Here is an 18930-nt window from a genome sequence, read left to right on the forward strand (position 1 = left end):
TGCAGAACTTTGCTATATGTAAATTGTTTATCCTGTTTGCCTACATAACAGCAATGACTACACTATAAAAGTATGTCATTGGCTATGAAATGCTATGGGATGTCCTGAGGAGGTGAAAGGCACTGTATAAATAAAGTTTTTTCTTCTTTCTTTCTCCCTCCATGTTTGAGCATGTCATTCCAAGACCTCAAATTGCTTCTCCTTCCTGCTGCCACCAACAACAAACGTTTAATCACACAATCCCTCATCCTTATGTTATACAGCTCAAAATACTCTGTCCAGACAGAAACCAAATCTACAATTACACTATTGGATGTTTTTCACATAGAATGAAAATTTCACATGTCCACCAGTATACTTCAGTGAAATTCTAGTGACAGCATTAACTAGGGTTTTGGCTGTTAATTGAAGTAGTGCCATATGTATATTAAAAATTGGTGAAAGTGCCCAATTTTGTCCCCGACTCCTTCTGGGGTACAGTTCCATAAACACCAGTAGCCATCTTGCACCGTGCCTAAATGTTCATTCTTTGTGTTTGAGCCGAGGTAGCGGGGGCCAACAGTTTGCCCATAGGCTACCGTAGCCAGGTCTGCTCTTCTCATTAGACATGCACATTCAAACACCAGTCTTTGGATAACAATCAGGATTTGGGATGCTGACTTTCCAGCCAAACTCAGGGTACTGATGCCAGTTGCAGAGTTTTCCGCTGGTGAACTGGCTGACGTCTACAAATGGATCCTGGGACCTTTCTGATTTGTTTGGCACAGCTGCAAATCAGAGGATTAGAAAATTGGTGTCAAGTGATGCCATTTGAACTCAGAACACCATGCATTGGTTATCTGCCACTAAACATCTAGCTGTCTCACTTGGCTAGGTGAAAAGTCAGGTGATACAGGTAGCTGAGTGTCAGCTATTACTGTAAACAGATAAGCACCATATTCGGAAGCAGAAGTACAGTAAATGCTTTAAAATATTTTTAAATGCTCAGTTTTTCTGAATAAAACCATTAGTTTAGCACAGTTTTATGCAATATTTTAAATGTATATATCCCCAAACTTTGTACAGACTTGCTACAGAATCTATATTCTTAAGCCACGAGTTTAGGTGGGTTTACCAGAGAGTGGAGCAGCAGAATTCGAGGGGATCTGATTTAAAAATGGAGGAGGGTACACAGCCTAAGTTTTTTAAATAAAGCTTGGTTTGTAATGGGAAGGACTTACAAAATATGCGCTAATGCATGGTACCAGACAGTGCAGTTCCACCTGTAAACCCCAACCTTAGCTGTGCTACGGGGGGTTTACAGGTGGAACTGCACTGTCTGGTACCATGCATTAGCGCATATTTATATAGTGCCCTTCGCTACCGTAGGATGTCCCAAAGCACTTCGCAGCCAATTAAGTACTTTTGAAAGGGAAAATAGTTAATGGGCTGGTCTTGCTTAAATCATAATGATCAAGTCAGAAGCAGAAACAAATCAGCTGCAGACGGTGTGTGAAGGGAGGCAATAATTGGAGAGTTTCTACCCTCCGAGAAATTGTACTTGCCTAAATAAGCATGTCATCTCTAGTGTTTGTGTGAATAATTCAGCTGCCAACCCCCTTTCACTTCAGTGCTAGAGATACCTCACCTTAAAGGTGAGAAGTGTAGTTTCTAATGCAAAACTCCTCAATGCCTGGCAGGGATTGTTTGTTCTTCCTGAATTTAAAAACTGCTTTTCAGTATGGAGCAAATAATTTTTATCTAACTGTATTGAATGTGTAAAACCATCATACCTGTGAGTGCTAGTTGGAACATTTTCTAAGGAGTTTTTATTTGACCATTTCACTTTCTTTTTAATAGGTTTATTCTCATGTACTCTACAGTTCTGTGCACTCACTATAATTCTGCTCTTACTACCACAATCGTTGGCTGTATTAAGGTAAGATGGACAAACCCTTTTATTAAAGGAGCATTTTTTCTGCAGGGTTTGGCATGCCTTTTCAATCCCCCTTCTGAAGGCGGTGTCTCCGGTTAGGTAGGTTCCATAGCTGTTGGCTATCCTCCAGTAGCAAGTGGTCAATAATCATGTGTAAGCCTAAAGTGAGTGTTTTTGGTTCCTTGACATGGTGGGGGTAAGGTGTCCACAGCTGAGTCTATCCCTACCTACATGCTCAATTGGCACCAGAGGTCGCTTGATAGCGATCATGATTGCAAACTCAGGCTTATTATCTCTCTCTTCCTCCCAAGCCTTGAGGGCACTGAGGCCAATTATGTGGCATACCTTTTTATTGTATCACACGTTTTATCTAACGTTGTGTTTGCTAAACATGCTTCATGGAGGATGGGGAAGCACATTGTAGAAAATGCAGAAGTAGTGCAGAGAAAATTCTCCCATTTATACTTGAGCTACCTGAAATTTGTCTTATTCAGTTCCAGGTATTAACATTACTAATAAATATAATGAAAGATACAATAGGCTACTGGGTATGGTACTGGACTAGCAACCGTGAGTTTACATCTCACCATGGAATGTTGTGAAATTGAATTCACCAGAAAAATAACCATGAAAGGATTGTCTTTAAAAGCTCACTGATTCACTGATACCCTTTTAGGAGGGGGACCTGCCACCTCTACCCAGTCTGGCTGACATGTAACTTTGGTCCCACACTATATTAATACCATTGAAGTGATTGAGCAAGCCACCCAGTTGTAAGCAATTACTATGAAGTTCAGTAATAAGAAAATTAAGTGGACCTATGTAATGACCCAGGCATCGAATCAGGAAAAGACTGACTATCTCAGCCCAGTCGATCCTGCAAAGTCCTGATCACTAACATAAAATACAAGTGGGAGAACTGTTCCATAGGATAGAATAATCAAGTCAGAATCCTATCAGCCAATGTCTTCATTGTCCACCACCAAGAGTGGCACCGTGGTACCACCACTGACCGAGTTGGCCTGGTCCTGAAGGACATAGCTGGCAGGGTGGACCTGCATCAGGTTGTGAGGGAACCAGCACCAGGAAGTAACCTATTTAACCATGTCCTCACCAGCCAACCTGTCACAGACACTCATGTCCACAATAGCATTGGTAGAATTGACCACCACACAGTCTTTGTCTCCACTGAGGACGTCCTCTAAGTGTGACAGACTAAGGACAGATCTAGCGGCCCAAAACAGGGCAATGATGAGGCATTGAATTGTATACCACCGCAATCTGTAACCTCACGGCTGACACATCTCACTCGATCGCCATTGAGTCCGGAGACCAATCCTGGTTCAATGCAGAATTTGGGTGGGGTGGGGGGAGTGGCGGGAAGAGAGAGAGGGAGAGGTGCCAGAATAGCATCAGGCATAACTTAGATTGAGGTCTGAAGCTACTACATGTACTAAACACCAAAAGTAGCAAGTTATAGACAGCTACGTGGGCTGACAACCAATGGATCAGAGCAAAACTCAGTATTCCTACCACATCCAGCTGAGAATGGTAGTGGACAACCAGGCAGCTAATGGGAGGAGGAGACGGCTCCATGAACATCCCCATCCTGAACCATGGTGGACCCTCGCGCGTGAGTGCAAGACACAGCTGATGTTTGCCTGTCTTTAGCCAAAAGTGCTGAGTGGATGGTCCTATTTGGTCTCTTCTCGAGGTCCCCACCATCATAGATGCACACCTGAGAACAAACAAAACAAAAAATAAAGTGTTGGGTGGGGAGAGAAGAGAATGGGATTCAAATTTTTCAAGTGAAAGGAAACTGAATATAGAAGTGTTCATTGTGCAAAGAAGGGCAGGAGAGTATGAAGATACAATTTTTATCTCAAACACCAAACTTGAACAATATCTTTACACTTGGAAGCCATTAAAATATATGGGTTATACTTGTAAATTCTGATTCCACCGTAGCATTTAAGAAGGAATTTGATCCATTCTTGATTCCAAGTGTAAAGAGAGATCGGCTTGGAATAGGGCAAAATTAGAATAATTCGGGTGTGCAGGCGTCTGCAAAATGTGTAGTTTGCTGGTGGGTCAGTACGGAAATGTTCTGTCCAATGTGGCACTGAAATGTACAGACCAGGTTCCATCCTGTCCTCTGCACTAAATTAACTGATCTCAGTGAGGGAAATGATGAGGGCTCTACAATTGGCCTTTGTGTCCTCAAGTGAAAGAGGGCAAAAATCGACCTGGATTTTCGCCCTAATTTCTAACCATTGACTTTTGCTGGAAAGTGCACGTGTGTGGACAGGATGGAGCTATGATGTCCTTCTGTGCTAAAATGAATTTGAGGTGAGGTGCTGGAGGGCTGCTAGCACCTTTTTTGGTTTTGTACCCCAGCAGAAGTCACTTGCTTCAGGAGAGGAGAAAAATTAGAGGCTTATGTAGTACATCTTGCACTTAATAGCAAAAGTTTCAAAATATTGAATTGCTCTGGAACTTCCTTTTAGGTCTTAAAATTGTAGTAACTGGAGGACTTAAGACTTGTGTAATTTCTTGTAAAAATGCACTCCAGTGTACATGATTAAAGCCATTCTTTTCTAGCTACGCCTTAAATATAAATGTTTATTCAAAGCTAAGAACAGTGTGCGTTGTTTAATTCATTTTAATAGTAACACTTTTGTCCAAGTTTTTACTTTGGATACACAAGCTGTACTTTGAAAAATCTCCAGATTTAAAACATACAGGATGCGAGGGAAATGCTCATTGCATCTGTAGTGTATAGGAAAATTAGAAACATTGGTTTTAACGTTACTGTGGTTTATATAACAGTCTTTTCGAAAGTAAAAAGAGAGGAAATTGGTTAGAATTGTGAACGGTTTGTCATTTTGCAATATCACTTCATGTTGATTTTAAGTTTAGCAAAAAAAAACTGACTCTCCTTATGGCTGTTTGCTTACATTAAAAATGTAACCAGAACTCCACTTGCCTAAACGGAGTATGATGTGGAGCCGGCAGTATAGTGTCTTTTGAAATCCAGACTTTAACTGCATTGTAAATCTTCCTCTGACTGCATCAATTTAAATAGAATGCTGGACACTAAATATAATCCAAATTGTTTGTTATGGCTGGTCAACTACCCCTCTTGCTCCATTCTCTGCAAAAATTAACTGATGCAGCCTATTCCATCCCACATTTCTTTTTAAATATGTATTTATAGATGGAAATAAAATCTTTTCACCTCCCCTCAGAATATTTTGGTGACTTACATTGGAATGTTTCTTGGTGGAGATTATATATTTACGTGGACCAACTTCATCGGATTAAATATTAGGTGAGTGATTAGCTTCCTTATCGAGTTGAAAATGGGAAATATGAACAGCATTTTGCATGAGGCTTTTTCTCTATCATGCTGTTTTATAGTTCTGAATAACTAAATCTGTGACTGCATTGTAAGAAGGAACTAGCATTATTTATAGAGCCTTACCTCATCTTTCAAGCACTTTGTATGGTGAATTGCTCTATTTTTGATGTGAAGTCACTATTGCTACATGGGTGAATGCAGCAGCCATTTTGTACCCAATAAGGTACCACAAGTGGCAATGAGATTAATTACCAGTTAATCTATTTTAGCTGATGATGGTTGAGGAAGTAATTTGGCCAGGAACTCTTGGTTTAACATCTCTTCCATGAGTATTGTACTGAAGAATCAGTCTAGATTAAATGCTTAAGTCTTGGAGTGGGACTTGAATCCACAACCTTCTGATTCAGATGATGAGAATGCTAGCAGACTGACAATGGAGAGTATGTAGGGTGTATTGGCTATTGATCACTACTGGATACCATTTTCAGCCTGTCAAAAAGGTTGAGATTGCTATGCAATTTTTGCCCCATGAGGACATTAGAGGTTATTATGAAACCTGAACGAATGCAAGTCGAGCACTTGTTGACTTATCTTCATCCTAGATTGATAATCCACATCCTTGTATTTTTGCCTGATGCAGTTCTCGAGGTTGGGGTTATGAGAAGAGGATTTGAAGTATGTCATAGGCGGACTTGGTGTAAAGAAACTGGAATAATACCAAAAGAGCAACTCCAAATGCAAGGCTTCATCTGCAGTTTAAAATGAGTGCATCTTTGGGGTTCTGTTCTTTTCTTCCTCAGTTTGATCTACTTCTGGAATTCCTCTTCGTAATGTCTACCTCACTCTTGAATACTGCCATTTGTTTATGTTTAACTTGGCTTTGTTCCTTTTTCAGAGTCTATAAAAGGGTAAACAGGGCTGTCATGATTTTTAAAATGCGTTTTGTTTTGACAGCATTGCCGGAAGTTTGGTGTATTCCTATATCACGTTCACAGAGGAGCAGTCGACCAAGACATCAGGAAACAGCAACAGTGCGGACATCAAGGGGAAAATCTCCGTATGAGCAGGAAGGGACTTCAGGGAGTTTTAATTGATCAACTTGTTTTTTATGTGCTTTATTCATTTTAATTTCTTTAAAAAAGATTTGGAGTTGTAAATCCATAACTATATATCACCGAAATTGTAGGTGATATTTCAGCTTTGGTATCTTGATTTTTTTGGAAGACCAAAAACAAATGATTACAAAAGGGTCCTCTTTTACTAAAGCCACAGTGTAGCTGAAGGCACTGCATATCCCCTATGGTTACCCTTCGCTTCAGTCTCATTGCTTCAAAAAGCAATCCCAATCTGTTTCCCTACTCATTGGTATTTTAATCATTGTGTTTCAAAGTGTCTGTGTTTTGCCTCTTCCCACCCCTTTAACAGCGAAGGAACTGGTACAGTAACCAGGTGGTCTTACAGTTGGGTTACATGCTCGGCTTAAAATTAGAATGAATTTAAGTGCTAATGTGCGTAGCATATACCAATTGTAAGACTACTTAATTACTGTGCCATCTAGTAACTTCCTTCATTGTTGGTGAGCAGAGAAAGTCAGAGCGCCAACAGTTTAAAACATTCTTCTGATTAAAATTTGTGCTCTCGAGTTGAGAAACAGGGATGTCACTTGGAGCATCGGGTGCGAGGTCAGCTGTTTTGTGCACTGGCACTACCAAAATTTGACCTACTAATGGATCTCTTCAGTAGAATGGAGTTGTATTGTATTTGTAGGTAAATTGAATATTGATGGTCTGATACAGAAGGCCAGTATTTAAGAAACCTGTAGAAAGGGTGTGTGGGTTACTTTTTATGAAATTATGGCATTGAGCAGGAAGACCTTCTCTTCGACAGTTTCTAGCTTTCTAATTTATAGAAAATGAGTTTGGGGAGAAGGCAAAATGCTATATTCGGAGCAAGACTATAGTTAATGATGAAAATCTGCCATTTTGGCACAGCTTTTGCACACCTATTCAAGGAGTGCTTAGAAAGATCTTTACCTATGCAAAGAGCTCAATCCTACCACTACAGGTATCCCACTAATCATGAAGTTATAGATGGATTTTTCATGAGAATTGTTAAATGGATAGCCGCAATTCTTTTCAAAATCAATTTAATGGAATATTGAACTGCCTCTATAGAATTATTTCTGAAATGCAGTTAGTTCTGGCTTTGTTAAAGTTAATGCAATCAACTTAATGAAAGTTGCCTGACTGATGAGATGAGTGTTAAAACTTTGTGTCAGGGTATAAATTTGAATCAGTAACATGTTCAGTTTTCCAACTGTAACATTAACGTGTGGAGCATTAAACAAAGCCATTTTTAAAAGTGTTTATCAAGCTGTCTGAAGAATCCACTAAATTATTTGTAAAATTTGATGGTTACAAAACCCTAGATTTGATTTAAAAATTCTGGTAGTGCGGGTGAAAATCATTCAGTATCTTGATCCTTTCCAATCTCTTAACTTTTCAGGAAATATTTAGTATATTAAATGAAGACTTTCAAATTTAGAACTCCTTGGTCTGAATCTAGGTGTACCAGAATGTGCGATGATTGGTAATTGTTCTGTACTCCAACAGCTTGCTCGAAGATCTACAACAATGTGTTGTGATTATGATCACTCCGTTACTTTTTATAGTGTGTGTGTGTGTGTGTGTGTGTGTGTGTGTGTGTGTGTAATACACGCAGAAAGGAAAGCTAATATGTTTGAATTTGAGGACACTAGTAGACTTAGTGTGAGCACGCAATGCTTTAATGAGATTAAGTCTCTAAAATTTCAAGTTTCTGAAATACATTTTTTGGCAGAATAACAGAATTGTTCATCAAATGACATTTGCTGATGACTTTGTGAACATAATTAAGTGAATTAAATTGATAATAATGCACATTTACAGGTTAAGTAGGTCCTATGGACTTAAGAATCTGCACTGCCCAGACCTTTCGATGACTCTAGTTACAACGTGGCGGCATTTTGCTTTCGTGCAGCACTGAGTATGTTTAGGTAACAATGCAATAAAGCTCCGTGTATAACTTGCTGTAGTGCGTCAAGAAGCTATTTGTGTAGTCGCTGGTTTCAGAAATGCTGCTTTTAGTACTGGAAAAATTCAAATACTGGTGTTGGTGATCTGTAATCATGTTGTATAGTTCAATGTGTGTAATCACTGAAGTGCCTAGATATCAAATTAGAGCTGACTTATGAACCTTTTTTATGAATATTTGTGTATTTAACCCCTCAATCTAGATGCAAGTTTGGTTCTGATTTTGTAAAATCTAGATTTTTTTTTCTTGATGGACAAAAAGAAGCTCCCAAATGGTGCTCTTTTTTGCTATTTCCTGTTCTTAATGTGTATTAAGTAGTCTACTTTTTCTGCTTTCTAATGGTCCATTTTACACATTCTTTTCATTGTGATTGCAATTTGGTTGTCAGATATATTTTGTAACAAATACAGCTTTTTATGGTTCTGATTTACTAACTGCTTTAGTCTTTTGAGTACTTGAATATTCTGCATCCTGTAGCCTCTACAAGGAATATTATAAATACGGATGGAGTACAGAAATTCTGAATCCCACAATTTAAAATACAATATTTTGTAAATTTACATTGAAAATTTATTATTGTAATCCTCAAAAGGTTAATCTGAAAATTTGTGGTGGCAATAGATTTCTTTTTCATACATACATTTTGTGGGATGGGGGTCCATTTCATGTTCCCAAATGTGAAGATTTGGACAAAAAAGCTGCTGCCCTTGGGGAGAAGGGGAATGTGTATATCTCTTAAATGACAACATGCATCATAATGTAGCAATTAATTTTAAATCTGACTTGAGCAGTGACTGACTATAATTTTACTCTTATTAAGACAGTTATCTCAATCCAGTGGTGGTCATGAATTGTGGCTTTTTATAATAGGAAATAATACACTCAAAATGTGTGCAGGGATTGTAGTTTATCCTAAAATTGAATTGGTCTACACTTCAATAAAACTGTGAACCTTTCAGTTCAGTTCTGAGATGTAAGCTTCTGGTTCACCCAGAGAAATTATTTCATAGTTGTCATTTATACTATGTGAACTCTAGGATTGCAGTTAAAAACAAAAACCATATTATTTATATCATTGCTATTATTTATATATAGAACAAGCATCATTGCTCCTGCTGTCAACAGCCAAATGTGTATGAAAGGGAGCTGTAGGTCTGGATAAAGAATGTCTTTTTGGCCCATTTCACTTTTGAATAATACATACTCTTCCATTTTCCCCGTTGTAGCACATGATGTTTTAAACACAAGGTCACAAAATAGGTTTGGAAAATGAAAATTAAAGATGTCACTGTTACCAAATGGGTATTTGTGGAAATGAACAAATCTAGGGCATGAGAGGTTTAGGGTAAATCCCCAAGCTTGGTATATCTGGGAGTTTTCATTTTAACTTGCTGTAGACTCCTTAGGACCAGAAAATGTTGGAGGGAATTGCTTCAGTTTATTTTTCTTGATGCAGCTTTTAATATATTTGCAACATGTACTACTGATAACGTGCTGCCACCAGTTGTAAATAAATGCAAGTACAAAGTGTGCAATATAACTTCTTTATTCAGATTGACTGAAGGCTCTGAAATTAGCCAAGCACCCGACAATATTCATCCAAATTTTAATAATTTTATCTTGATTTTACACAGCAGACGATGGTTTACTTTTAGTATTCGCTTCCATATCCACAAGTTCTGTCTTTTTTAAAATCCTGCTTTTAATGCACTCCATTATCAAAATTCATCTTTCAGGATCCAGATCTTTAATAAGGGATTTCAGTCACTCTGTACTTTCAAGGTTTAAGTGAGCCAAGTAATGTAATCATGAATTTCCTGGAACGCTCCAGATACTGCTTGCTGTTTCAGGATTCTTCAATAATTAGTGGATCTATGTCAAAACAATCTACCCCATTAGTTTACGCAAGGTGTACAAGTTTTTAAAGGGACCCTGTGCACTAACACAGTAAGAACTCGTTGAAAATTACCTTGAATGTACAGCATAAAATGTTTATTTTAGGTCAATGTATTTTGTAACGCTAGCATTTAATTAAGGTATGCAGAGAGACTTTATAAAATGTTTCAGAATGTCATTCTTTTCTAATATGCTAAATGGTACAGAAACATAACTTTGTACAGTTTATCTAAAATGAGATTAAAGTGAATGTGAACGGCAGTGTTATGTGACAATGCAGCATTTCAAAAAATAATTTGTGCAGCATTTTGAAAAATAGTTTTGTGCAATCTTCACTTGAGGAATAACCAGTTGATGGATTTTGTAAAAAAATATGTATCTTTACCAAAATAAATTTCTTACAGCAAGTCTGACTACTGTCATGATTGCCTGAAAACAATTATGTTTATTCATTGCTAACTCATTTGGTAATTATGCATGCCAGTGTAAAATTAAGTCATACTAATCTCAATGAAGTTACAGGTGTTCATGGTGGTGTTGAGTTAACTGGTCTCAGCTGTGGTGGTAGATGGGGAGAGGGGTTAAAATTGCCCTTTGTGCCCTGGGTTAAGGTAGGAAAAATCATGCAGTGTTTCTGCCCTTGATCGTTGTCTGAAAATCTGCTGGCGGTCATGGCCTAGGCTTGGATATGAAGAACGGCCATCTGGATGAGGTTCAGGAGGGCTTTTAATGACTGTCAAACTGCACCCAGTCTGAATTCCTGCCTTTGGTGTAGATAAGGGAATGTATTAGTGCACCAGTTTTATGAAGGGGGAAATTAGGAGAAGGTGGCATTTACAGTTGACCTGCCTAGAGAAAGCCATGTGTTGGAAAAATGTTGCTTTTAGTGTCCAGTGATTTGTATTTAAAATAACTGATTTGTTAACATGTATAAAACCTAATCTTGCTGGAGTAAGTATAATTTCAAGTGTGTTTGGGCAGGATAGTGAACTCCAGAAGAACAATTTGATGGCTCATCACCACCACCACCACCACCTTGATATGGGCAGTAAATGTGGCCTTACCAGTGTCATCCACATCCTAAGAAATAAATTCCTCAGTGTTGCATCATGAAGGCAATTTTTGATCTTCATATAGAATGGGGACCAAAAATGGGAATAAATGTGCACTAAGCTCCATGTTTATTACGAATTGCAAATACCAATGATTCAGATGATTATACGCTACAGAAGTAGTTTTGATTTCTGAAATCTTTAAGATTACTGTGCTGTAATCACAGGTATCTTCTTATGCCATCGGTTCTCGAGCTGCAGTGTAAGAAAGCTGCAACTCCCAGTCTGTCACCATTTCCAACCTTTCTAGTCTGTTACTGCCTACGTAAGACTAGATTATTGCTTCCCTTAGCAACTCTTCTCTTTCGCACCAGGTTGGTTGAGCAATTCTGCAGTAGGAAATTAAAGTTCATTGGGATAGTAGGTGTCCACATAGTAGGCTCCCTTTCTTTATAAAACAATTTAAATTCTAAGAGCCATGAGGTTTAAAGTTAGTTTTTAAATGTGTGTATAGGCAGAAAGCAAGTGGGTCCAATCTGTATATAAAGATTGTTTCTTTCAGAGAAACAGGTTTTTTTTATTCCTTCATGGGATGTGGGCATCGCTGGCGAGGCCAGCATTTGTTGCCCATTCCTAATTGCCCTTGAGAAGGTGGTGGTGAGCCGCCGCCTTGAACTGCTGCAGTACGTGTGGTCACGGTTCTCCCACAGTGCTGTTAGGAAGGGAGTTCCAGGATTTTGACCCAGCGACGATGAAGGAACGGCGATATATTTCCAAGTCGGGATGGTGTGCGACTTGGAGGGGAACGTGCAGGTGGTGGTGTTCCCATGTGCCTGCTGCTCTTGTCCTTCTAGATGGTAGAGGTTGCGGGTTTGGGAGGTGCTGTCGAAGAAGCCTTGGCGAGTTGCTGCAGTGCAGCCTTTGGATGGTACACACTGAAGCTACTGTGCGCCGGTGGTGAAGGGAGTGAATATTTAGGGTGGTGGATGGGGTGCCAATCAAGCGGGCTGCTTTATCTTGGATGGTGTCGAGCTTCTTGAGTGTTGTTGGAGCTGCACTCATCCAAGCAAGTGGAGAGAGTATTCCATCACACTCCTGACTTGTGCCCTGTAGATGGTGGAAAGGCTTTGGGGAGTCAGGAGGTGAGTCACTCGCCACTGTAATGGGTAGCATTCCCTTTTTCTTGTGACCTTTTAATGAGTATTCTTCCAGAGCAGTGCTGCTTAAGGTTTAGGTATTATAATTTTTTAAAAAACTCTCAATAATGTGTTGAATAACCATGTGCATTTCAGGAAAATGAGTCGCTACCAGCTGTAACTTAATCATGGAATCATTCAGCACAGAGGCCATTCAGCCTAATGTGCTTGTGCCAGCTCTTTGAAAGTGTTATCTAATTAGTCCCATTCATCAGCTCTTTCCCCATAGCCCTGCATATTTTTCCTTTAAGTATATTTTAAGCGCCTTTGCTGATTCTAAGATTGTGTTCCTATGTAATCCAAGTGGTGACTGTTACAGGAAATACAGTGGGGAGAGCTAAAAATAGAAGAGCAAGAGGAGGGAAAGGGGAGAGAAAAAACTGGAGGGAGAATTTAAGCTTTTCAGACAGTTACTAATAACAGTATTTACAGCTGCTTGTGTGGAAGAAGCTGACTTTTTCAGGGTATAGCCCTGAGAGTTTCATACAGTAGTCTTTATTACTGAGAGGACCTACTCTGGTCTGGCAAAGCTGAAACTTTTGATTAATTCTTATCATCTGAATCACTCTGGAAAGCTACTTCCTTTTTAAATTTGGACAGTTTTTAGAGTAACCCGAGAGCTTCTCCCTCCCCCAGCCATCTAACGTAACAAGATCCCATACAAAGAAGGTGGCTATCTTTTGGCAAAGTTGCATTTTAAAATACAGCTCACCTGCAGTAAATCCCACTGTAATAGAAATACTCAATTTCAAGTCTTTCTAGAAATATAATGGCAGAATATTTCTTACTGATGTAAATTTTATAGCAGTACTATAGACCAAGGTAATGTTACAGGAAATACCGGGAAAGAACTTGCATTGCAAAGTGAGGTTTATTGAAGAATTAGTCTTTGGCAGTATAAGTGGTATGTTTTTCTTTTTATCGATCAGCTTTCTTAAAAAAAAATGAAGCTGCTTATACCAGCATCAGGCAGCCCTACACTTCAAAACCCCATCTGTGAAAGGCGAAGCTGCAGCCTGCAGGGCCGTATGACTCGTTCAATATTCCAGCCTGATTCCAATACAGGTAACCTCAGTCATACCCAAACAAAGCTTAGTCTCCAAAGTATGTGCTGTTTACTTATTTCTGAGAGCTGATCAGTCAATTATTTCTCTGGGCTAGGTGGCGCTGTTTTGCATTCAGTTTCTAGTTGTAAAAATCCAGACTCTCCAATACTTGCCATTCCTGTTTCTCACGCTTGCCCCCCAATTGTTGCTGCCCCCTGCCCAATTAACACTTCATGACCTGAAGTCCAACCCCAGTGAATAAAGTTTCATGCCATTATCGAGCAGATTTAAATTTCCTTCAGGGCTTCGAGTGCTTTTTAAAGGTTACAAGGTTTAGTTTGCATGCACAGAATCATAGAAATTTACAGCACAGGAGGAGGCCATTCAGCCCATGTCTGTGCCAGCCAAAAAGCCATCCAGCCTAAACCCACTTTCCAGCTCTTAGTCCGTAGCCTTGTAGGTTACGGCACTTCAAGTGCATATCCAAGTACCCTTTAAATGCAATAAGGGTTTCTGCCTCTATCACCCTTTCAGGTAGTGGCTGTGGCCTAACTAGTGTGTTGTACAGTTGTAGCATAACCTCTCTGCTCTTATATTCTATGCCTCAGCTTAATAAAGGAAAGTATCCTGTATGCCGCCTTAACCATCTTATCTATCTGTCCTGCTATCTGATGGAAATTGAGTCTGAAAATATCATTACACTAACAATACTCTTAATAAAAATGCAATGTGACTTATTCAAAAGGCATTAATCAGTAGCCTTGATAATATGCATTTAAGAACCTTTAAAGTCAGTTTTCATTGCCAATTTTAAAAATTCACTTTTTTCCCAGTGTTTTTCAGTTTTTACTTTTAATATCAAATAACATGAGAAAATCAGGGGAAAAATTAGAACCATGAAATCCCAGGTAAATTTGGAGAAAATCAGTTGTTTTGAACACCATCAAACATCAAAACAAGCAAAAAAAAAAAATTAAGATGGCTCAGTTAAGCCATTTTATCAGAGCATTACTGAGGTAGTGAGCTCCCTTGTTGCTTTAGTAGAAATATTAGGAATCATTTGGTGTTTCTTTTTGTTACCTATTTTCTGTGAACTTTTAAGCTGTAAATGGAAGATGGTTTCTCATAAAGCAGAAGGTAATTAGGAACTATATCTGATCTAGGTTAATCCAAGGAATCTTACAACACCAGGTTATAGTCCAACAGTTTTATTTGAAAATCACAAGCTTTCGGAGCTTTCCTCCTGACGAAGGAGAAAGCCTCCGAAAGCTTGTGATTTTCAAATAAAGCTGCTGGACTATAACCTGGTGTTGTAAGATTCCTTACATTTGTCCACGCCAGTTCATCACCGGCATCTCCACATCATAGGTTAATCCAGAGAGAGAACATTGCCTAAATAGTAGAGATCTCTTTCTAGACTGTAACGGGAGAGGGCAGAGGTTAGAACTTGTGTGGGCCACACCTACCAACAGGCAGAGAAATTGTATGATCAAAAAAAAGTGTTGGTGACATATTTTGCATGTGTGAGGTGGGAGTTAAGCCAGGTGAAGTTGAGTCACTTGGCATTACTGTTACCACTTCCTCTCTCCAGAAGCAGTGGTCCAATAATATGAGCTTTATTGATCTACAATCTGCCAATTGGATTTTAAAAAGGTTAATTGTTGAAATTCTATAACAATCATTGTTAAATTCTAAGCATATCAGTATTCAAAAATGATCATTTTTACAAACAAAATAATGCACCAGTTGTGGTAAAGCTCCTTGTATGTGAATATCAACTAAAATTAAGCAGTTGCTAACATGTGAAACTTTACCTGAAACATTCATTTGTTCATTCATCGGGTTCTTTTAAACATTATTTGAAAACTCATTCTGTTACACCAAGTACCCTTCCACTTGCACTGAGTTTCCTGCTCATGCATGTTCAGAAATTGTGTACATTGCACAGACTCAGACTGCAGTATCTCTCTTCAGCTGCTATAATAATCATGAGAAAATAACAAGTCTAAACTGGGGCTTTTGAGAAAACCTGAGGCCTTCAAATACAAACATTGCTGCTGAAAGACAATGTTCTAATTAAGTTTAACTGTGGACATACACAATATGCTTTCATATGTATTGGAAACAGAAAAAAATAAGTTCATTGAAAGCCTGAAGGGGAAATTCAAATATTGAAAGTATTGGTGCATTGCTCTGCCAGCCATACCTCCTCCCCGTCTGTCACCTTCCTACTATCATCAGTTCCCACTGATAGATTGCCATCTCCGTATACTGATACATTAGCTGTCAGACTCCGAGGAATGGGACTGGGGGCAGAGGGTGCCCAAGTGCATTGAGTGTTATGAGCAAATGCTAAGGCTGACCAGGCTCCTAAACTAATGACTCAGCATACTACACTATGATGATCCAAGTTCATTATTTGGTGAGAGAAGTGGGGTTGGAAATAGTGACCAAAGCATAGTTAGGTTTAATGTCAGAATTGAAAAAGATAATGAGTCAAAGACAAGGGTGCAGAACTGGGAAAAGATAAAGTTCAGCAAGATAAAAGATCTGTCTCAAGTTAACTAGGTAGAAAAGTTAGCAAATAGGTCCACTGATCAGAAATATTCAAATAGAAGATGGATAAAGTACAAATAAATATATTCTTATACAGTGAAAAGGGGGTGCATTAAAGAAGAGTTTTGTGAATAACGAGATTAAAACTAAACAAACTTAAAATGGAGGTATATGATAAAGTTAAGGTTAAATCATGAGGAATATAAAGTGTACTGGGGGGGGGGGGGGCAAAAAGGATGATTAGAAGGGCTAAAATAGAATATGAATGAGATAATATAAAAGGAGACAGTAAGCATTTTTGTAAGCATATAATGGTAAAAGAATAGTTAAAGAGGGTAAGACCACTTGGGTGAAGGCGTAAGCCTAATGGTGGAAGATGAAGGTTATGATGGAGATGTTAAATAAATATTTTGCATTTTTTTTTTACAAATGATGTGGAAGATGGATATGGAACACTTTTAAGAAATAATTGTAGAAAAGGTATAGTTTCTAAAAAAAAAGGCAGGATGCAAGGTGAATAAGCCTTAATGGTGAGCACCCTAGGCTCTTGAAATAAATCAGAGTGGAGATAGAAGAGAATCTGGATACACATTTTCAATCCTCAAATATGCAAATTATGCCATGGTGACAATATGAAGACATACAAACTCAGAGGTTCAGCAAAAATGAAGGTATTCCTTGATTATTGGAAAGTCTACAATGCACCATTACTGGTGGCCCACAATGTAAAGGTAAGGCCTTTTTCAGGGCAGTCATATGCTATTCAGGACATTCACAACAGGATGGGTGACTGAATGAAAGGTGAGAGCAAGGGAACTATCATTGCCTTACATGTTAGATCAGATGCTGTTCTCTACGGGCTGTTCCCTGGGATGCACACCAAGACACATATCAACTGCTGCTGGAAGACCATCAACTCGGTGAAGGAGGCCCTTTGGTCTGCCTGAAACCTGTTGGTCTTCCAGCTGAAGGAGCTGTCCATGACAGAGTGTTGCCAAGTGGCACACTCCAAGGTCCAGTAGTATGTGCTCCAGAATGCACTGAAGTGTGGTGTGGCCTATGCAAAGGCTCTATGTAAGGCCACCCCACTTCGTATTGTACAAAATGTATTAGATATGTACTGTATTTTGAATTGTAATAATGGGATCATGGTGGGTATGATCTGCATTGTATTGGTCTGAACTGCAATGCTTGAAATTGTGTCTTTTTACATTGAACTGTGTGTATCTTTAAATTTTATGAAAAAGTATATTTTGAAATTTAAAAAAAAAGTTGCACCAACATTATTATGGACAGTGGAAAACTATCAACTCTGGATCAAAGAATTTAAGAGTAAAAGTGCTAAAGTAGTGATCTTTGGCCTTTTATCTGTTAGTGTCATTGGAGAGGAGCAGGAGAATCATTGTGCACAGCTCCTCCAACCTTTCATTTAAGCCAAAGAAGCTCATCCACATGGACAACTGGGTGCAGGTAAGCTTTTCAGGGTGGATAGGACTCATTTGAATGGGTTGGGAGCAGAGAGGTTGGCCCAGAATGTCAAGGAGGCAATTGAGAGGTATTAACCTAATTGAAACTCAGATGTTTTAGTTGACTCTTGAGGACAAGAAGCTGGAGCAAAGCTGTTACCAATTATAAGATCTCAATGGATAAAACCATAGGAATCTGGATTATATACATGAAGGGATTTACAAGAAGTGAGTGCTATTTTTGTCTGGGTCAATAGAGTAGCCTTAGGCATAAGCTTAATGCTACTAGAATAAATATAACTACAAGTGCCCTTTCTTCAGGACAAATGATCCAATCAAATAAAAAATGCATGCATAGTGTTACATTTAGATTTGGTGAGGCAGACCGTGCCCTGCAGTGTCCACTGGTCGCAGAAGGTTTCGAGTGAACTGATAAAGACACCACGTGATCGCGTTCCAAGATCACCCGGACACGCACTAGACTTTGGAACGTAAGCAGCAAACAAACAATCCCTCAAAATGCTTTTATGTCAAAGCTAGGAGCATTAGAAATGAAATGTTAGGATTAAAGTCATATACAGCTATGGAAGAATTAGACATGGGGATTCATTTTCACCTTAACTACCTGGGCGGTTATTTGGCGGGGCAGATCGACCGTGGCCCAGCCGGCTCATTGTCAACCTGCCTGATTTTCATCCCATTGTTTTCAATCTTTCTCCTCTGCCAGGGCATCACACTGACTTTCCTGATCATCTGGCTGAATAGGTTAGCCTCTCTAAATTGCAAAATTATGGAGGAGACAATAGGTATAAAACATTTTCAAGACTTTCTCAGGGCTGTAGAGAACACCATTTGATTTGTCTTGATAACAGAATCTCTGTTTCAGTATACTTACTGCATGTTCCACCAGAATTTGGGTGAAGGCATGAACCTCATTTATACTATCTGTTGGCCACTGTTTGGTGGTTCCTCAATGGTGGTACTAACCAAGGCTCCATTGGGTAGCCGTTATACCGCAGCAGCCATCCATTCAATCTGCCTGCTCCATGAAATAGAGCTGGCTTAGTGGATATAGCACAAAGTGGAGGCACCGTGGCTGTTACCAGTGTTGCACAGTCATCTGTATTTCCCTGCATCACTACACTTCAAAAGTACTTTATAGCCAATGAAGCGCTTTGGGACATCCCGAGGTCGTGAAAGGTACTATATAATTGCAAGTCTGTTTTTATTTCCACCTTGGTGCATCTTAAATTGAGGTGCAAGTGAAAGGTCAAGCCTCAATGCAAAAAGTTTAATTGTTGAAATAAATGTAAAATATTAGTAAAGAATAAACTTATAACCAATAGGAATCTTGAGAAGGATAAACAAAA

The 18930-nt window shown here is 39.0% G+C and overlaps 1 protein-coding gene across 2 annotated transcripts in view; it reads left to right on the top strand.

Annotated features, from left to right (window-relative positions):
* The window catches only part of slc35d1a (solute carrier family 35 member D1a), a 49097-nt gene extending 38446 nt beyond the window's left edge, over window positions 1-10651 (top strand). The window contains exons 10-12 of one of the 2 annotated variants that reach the window (XM_067990362.1): window positions 1840-1918; window positions 5164-5246; window positions 6231-10651. In XM_067990362.1, coding sequence (XP_067846463.1) covers window positions 1840-1918; window positions 5164-5246; window positions 6231-6339 — 271 coding nt within the window. In that variant the 3' untranslated portion in view covers window positions 6340-10651. The remainder of the gene's footprint in view (window positions 1-1839; window positions 1919-5163; window positions 5247-6230) is intronic. The other variant, XM_067990363.1, reaches the window with a different exon arrangement.
* The last annotated feature ends 8279 nt before the right edge of the window (window positions 10652-18930 follow it).

Source organism: Heptranchias perlo, chromosome 9, assembly GCF_035084215.1.
Source record: "Heptranchias perlo isolate sHepPer1 chromosome 9, sHepPer1.hap1, whole genome shotgun sequence".
Lineage (NCBI taxonomy): Eukaryota > Metazoa > Chordata > Chondrichthyes > Hexanchiformes > Hexanchidae > Heptranchias > Heptranchias perlo.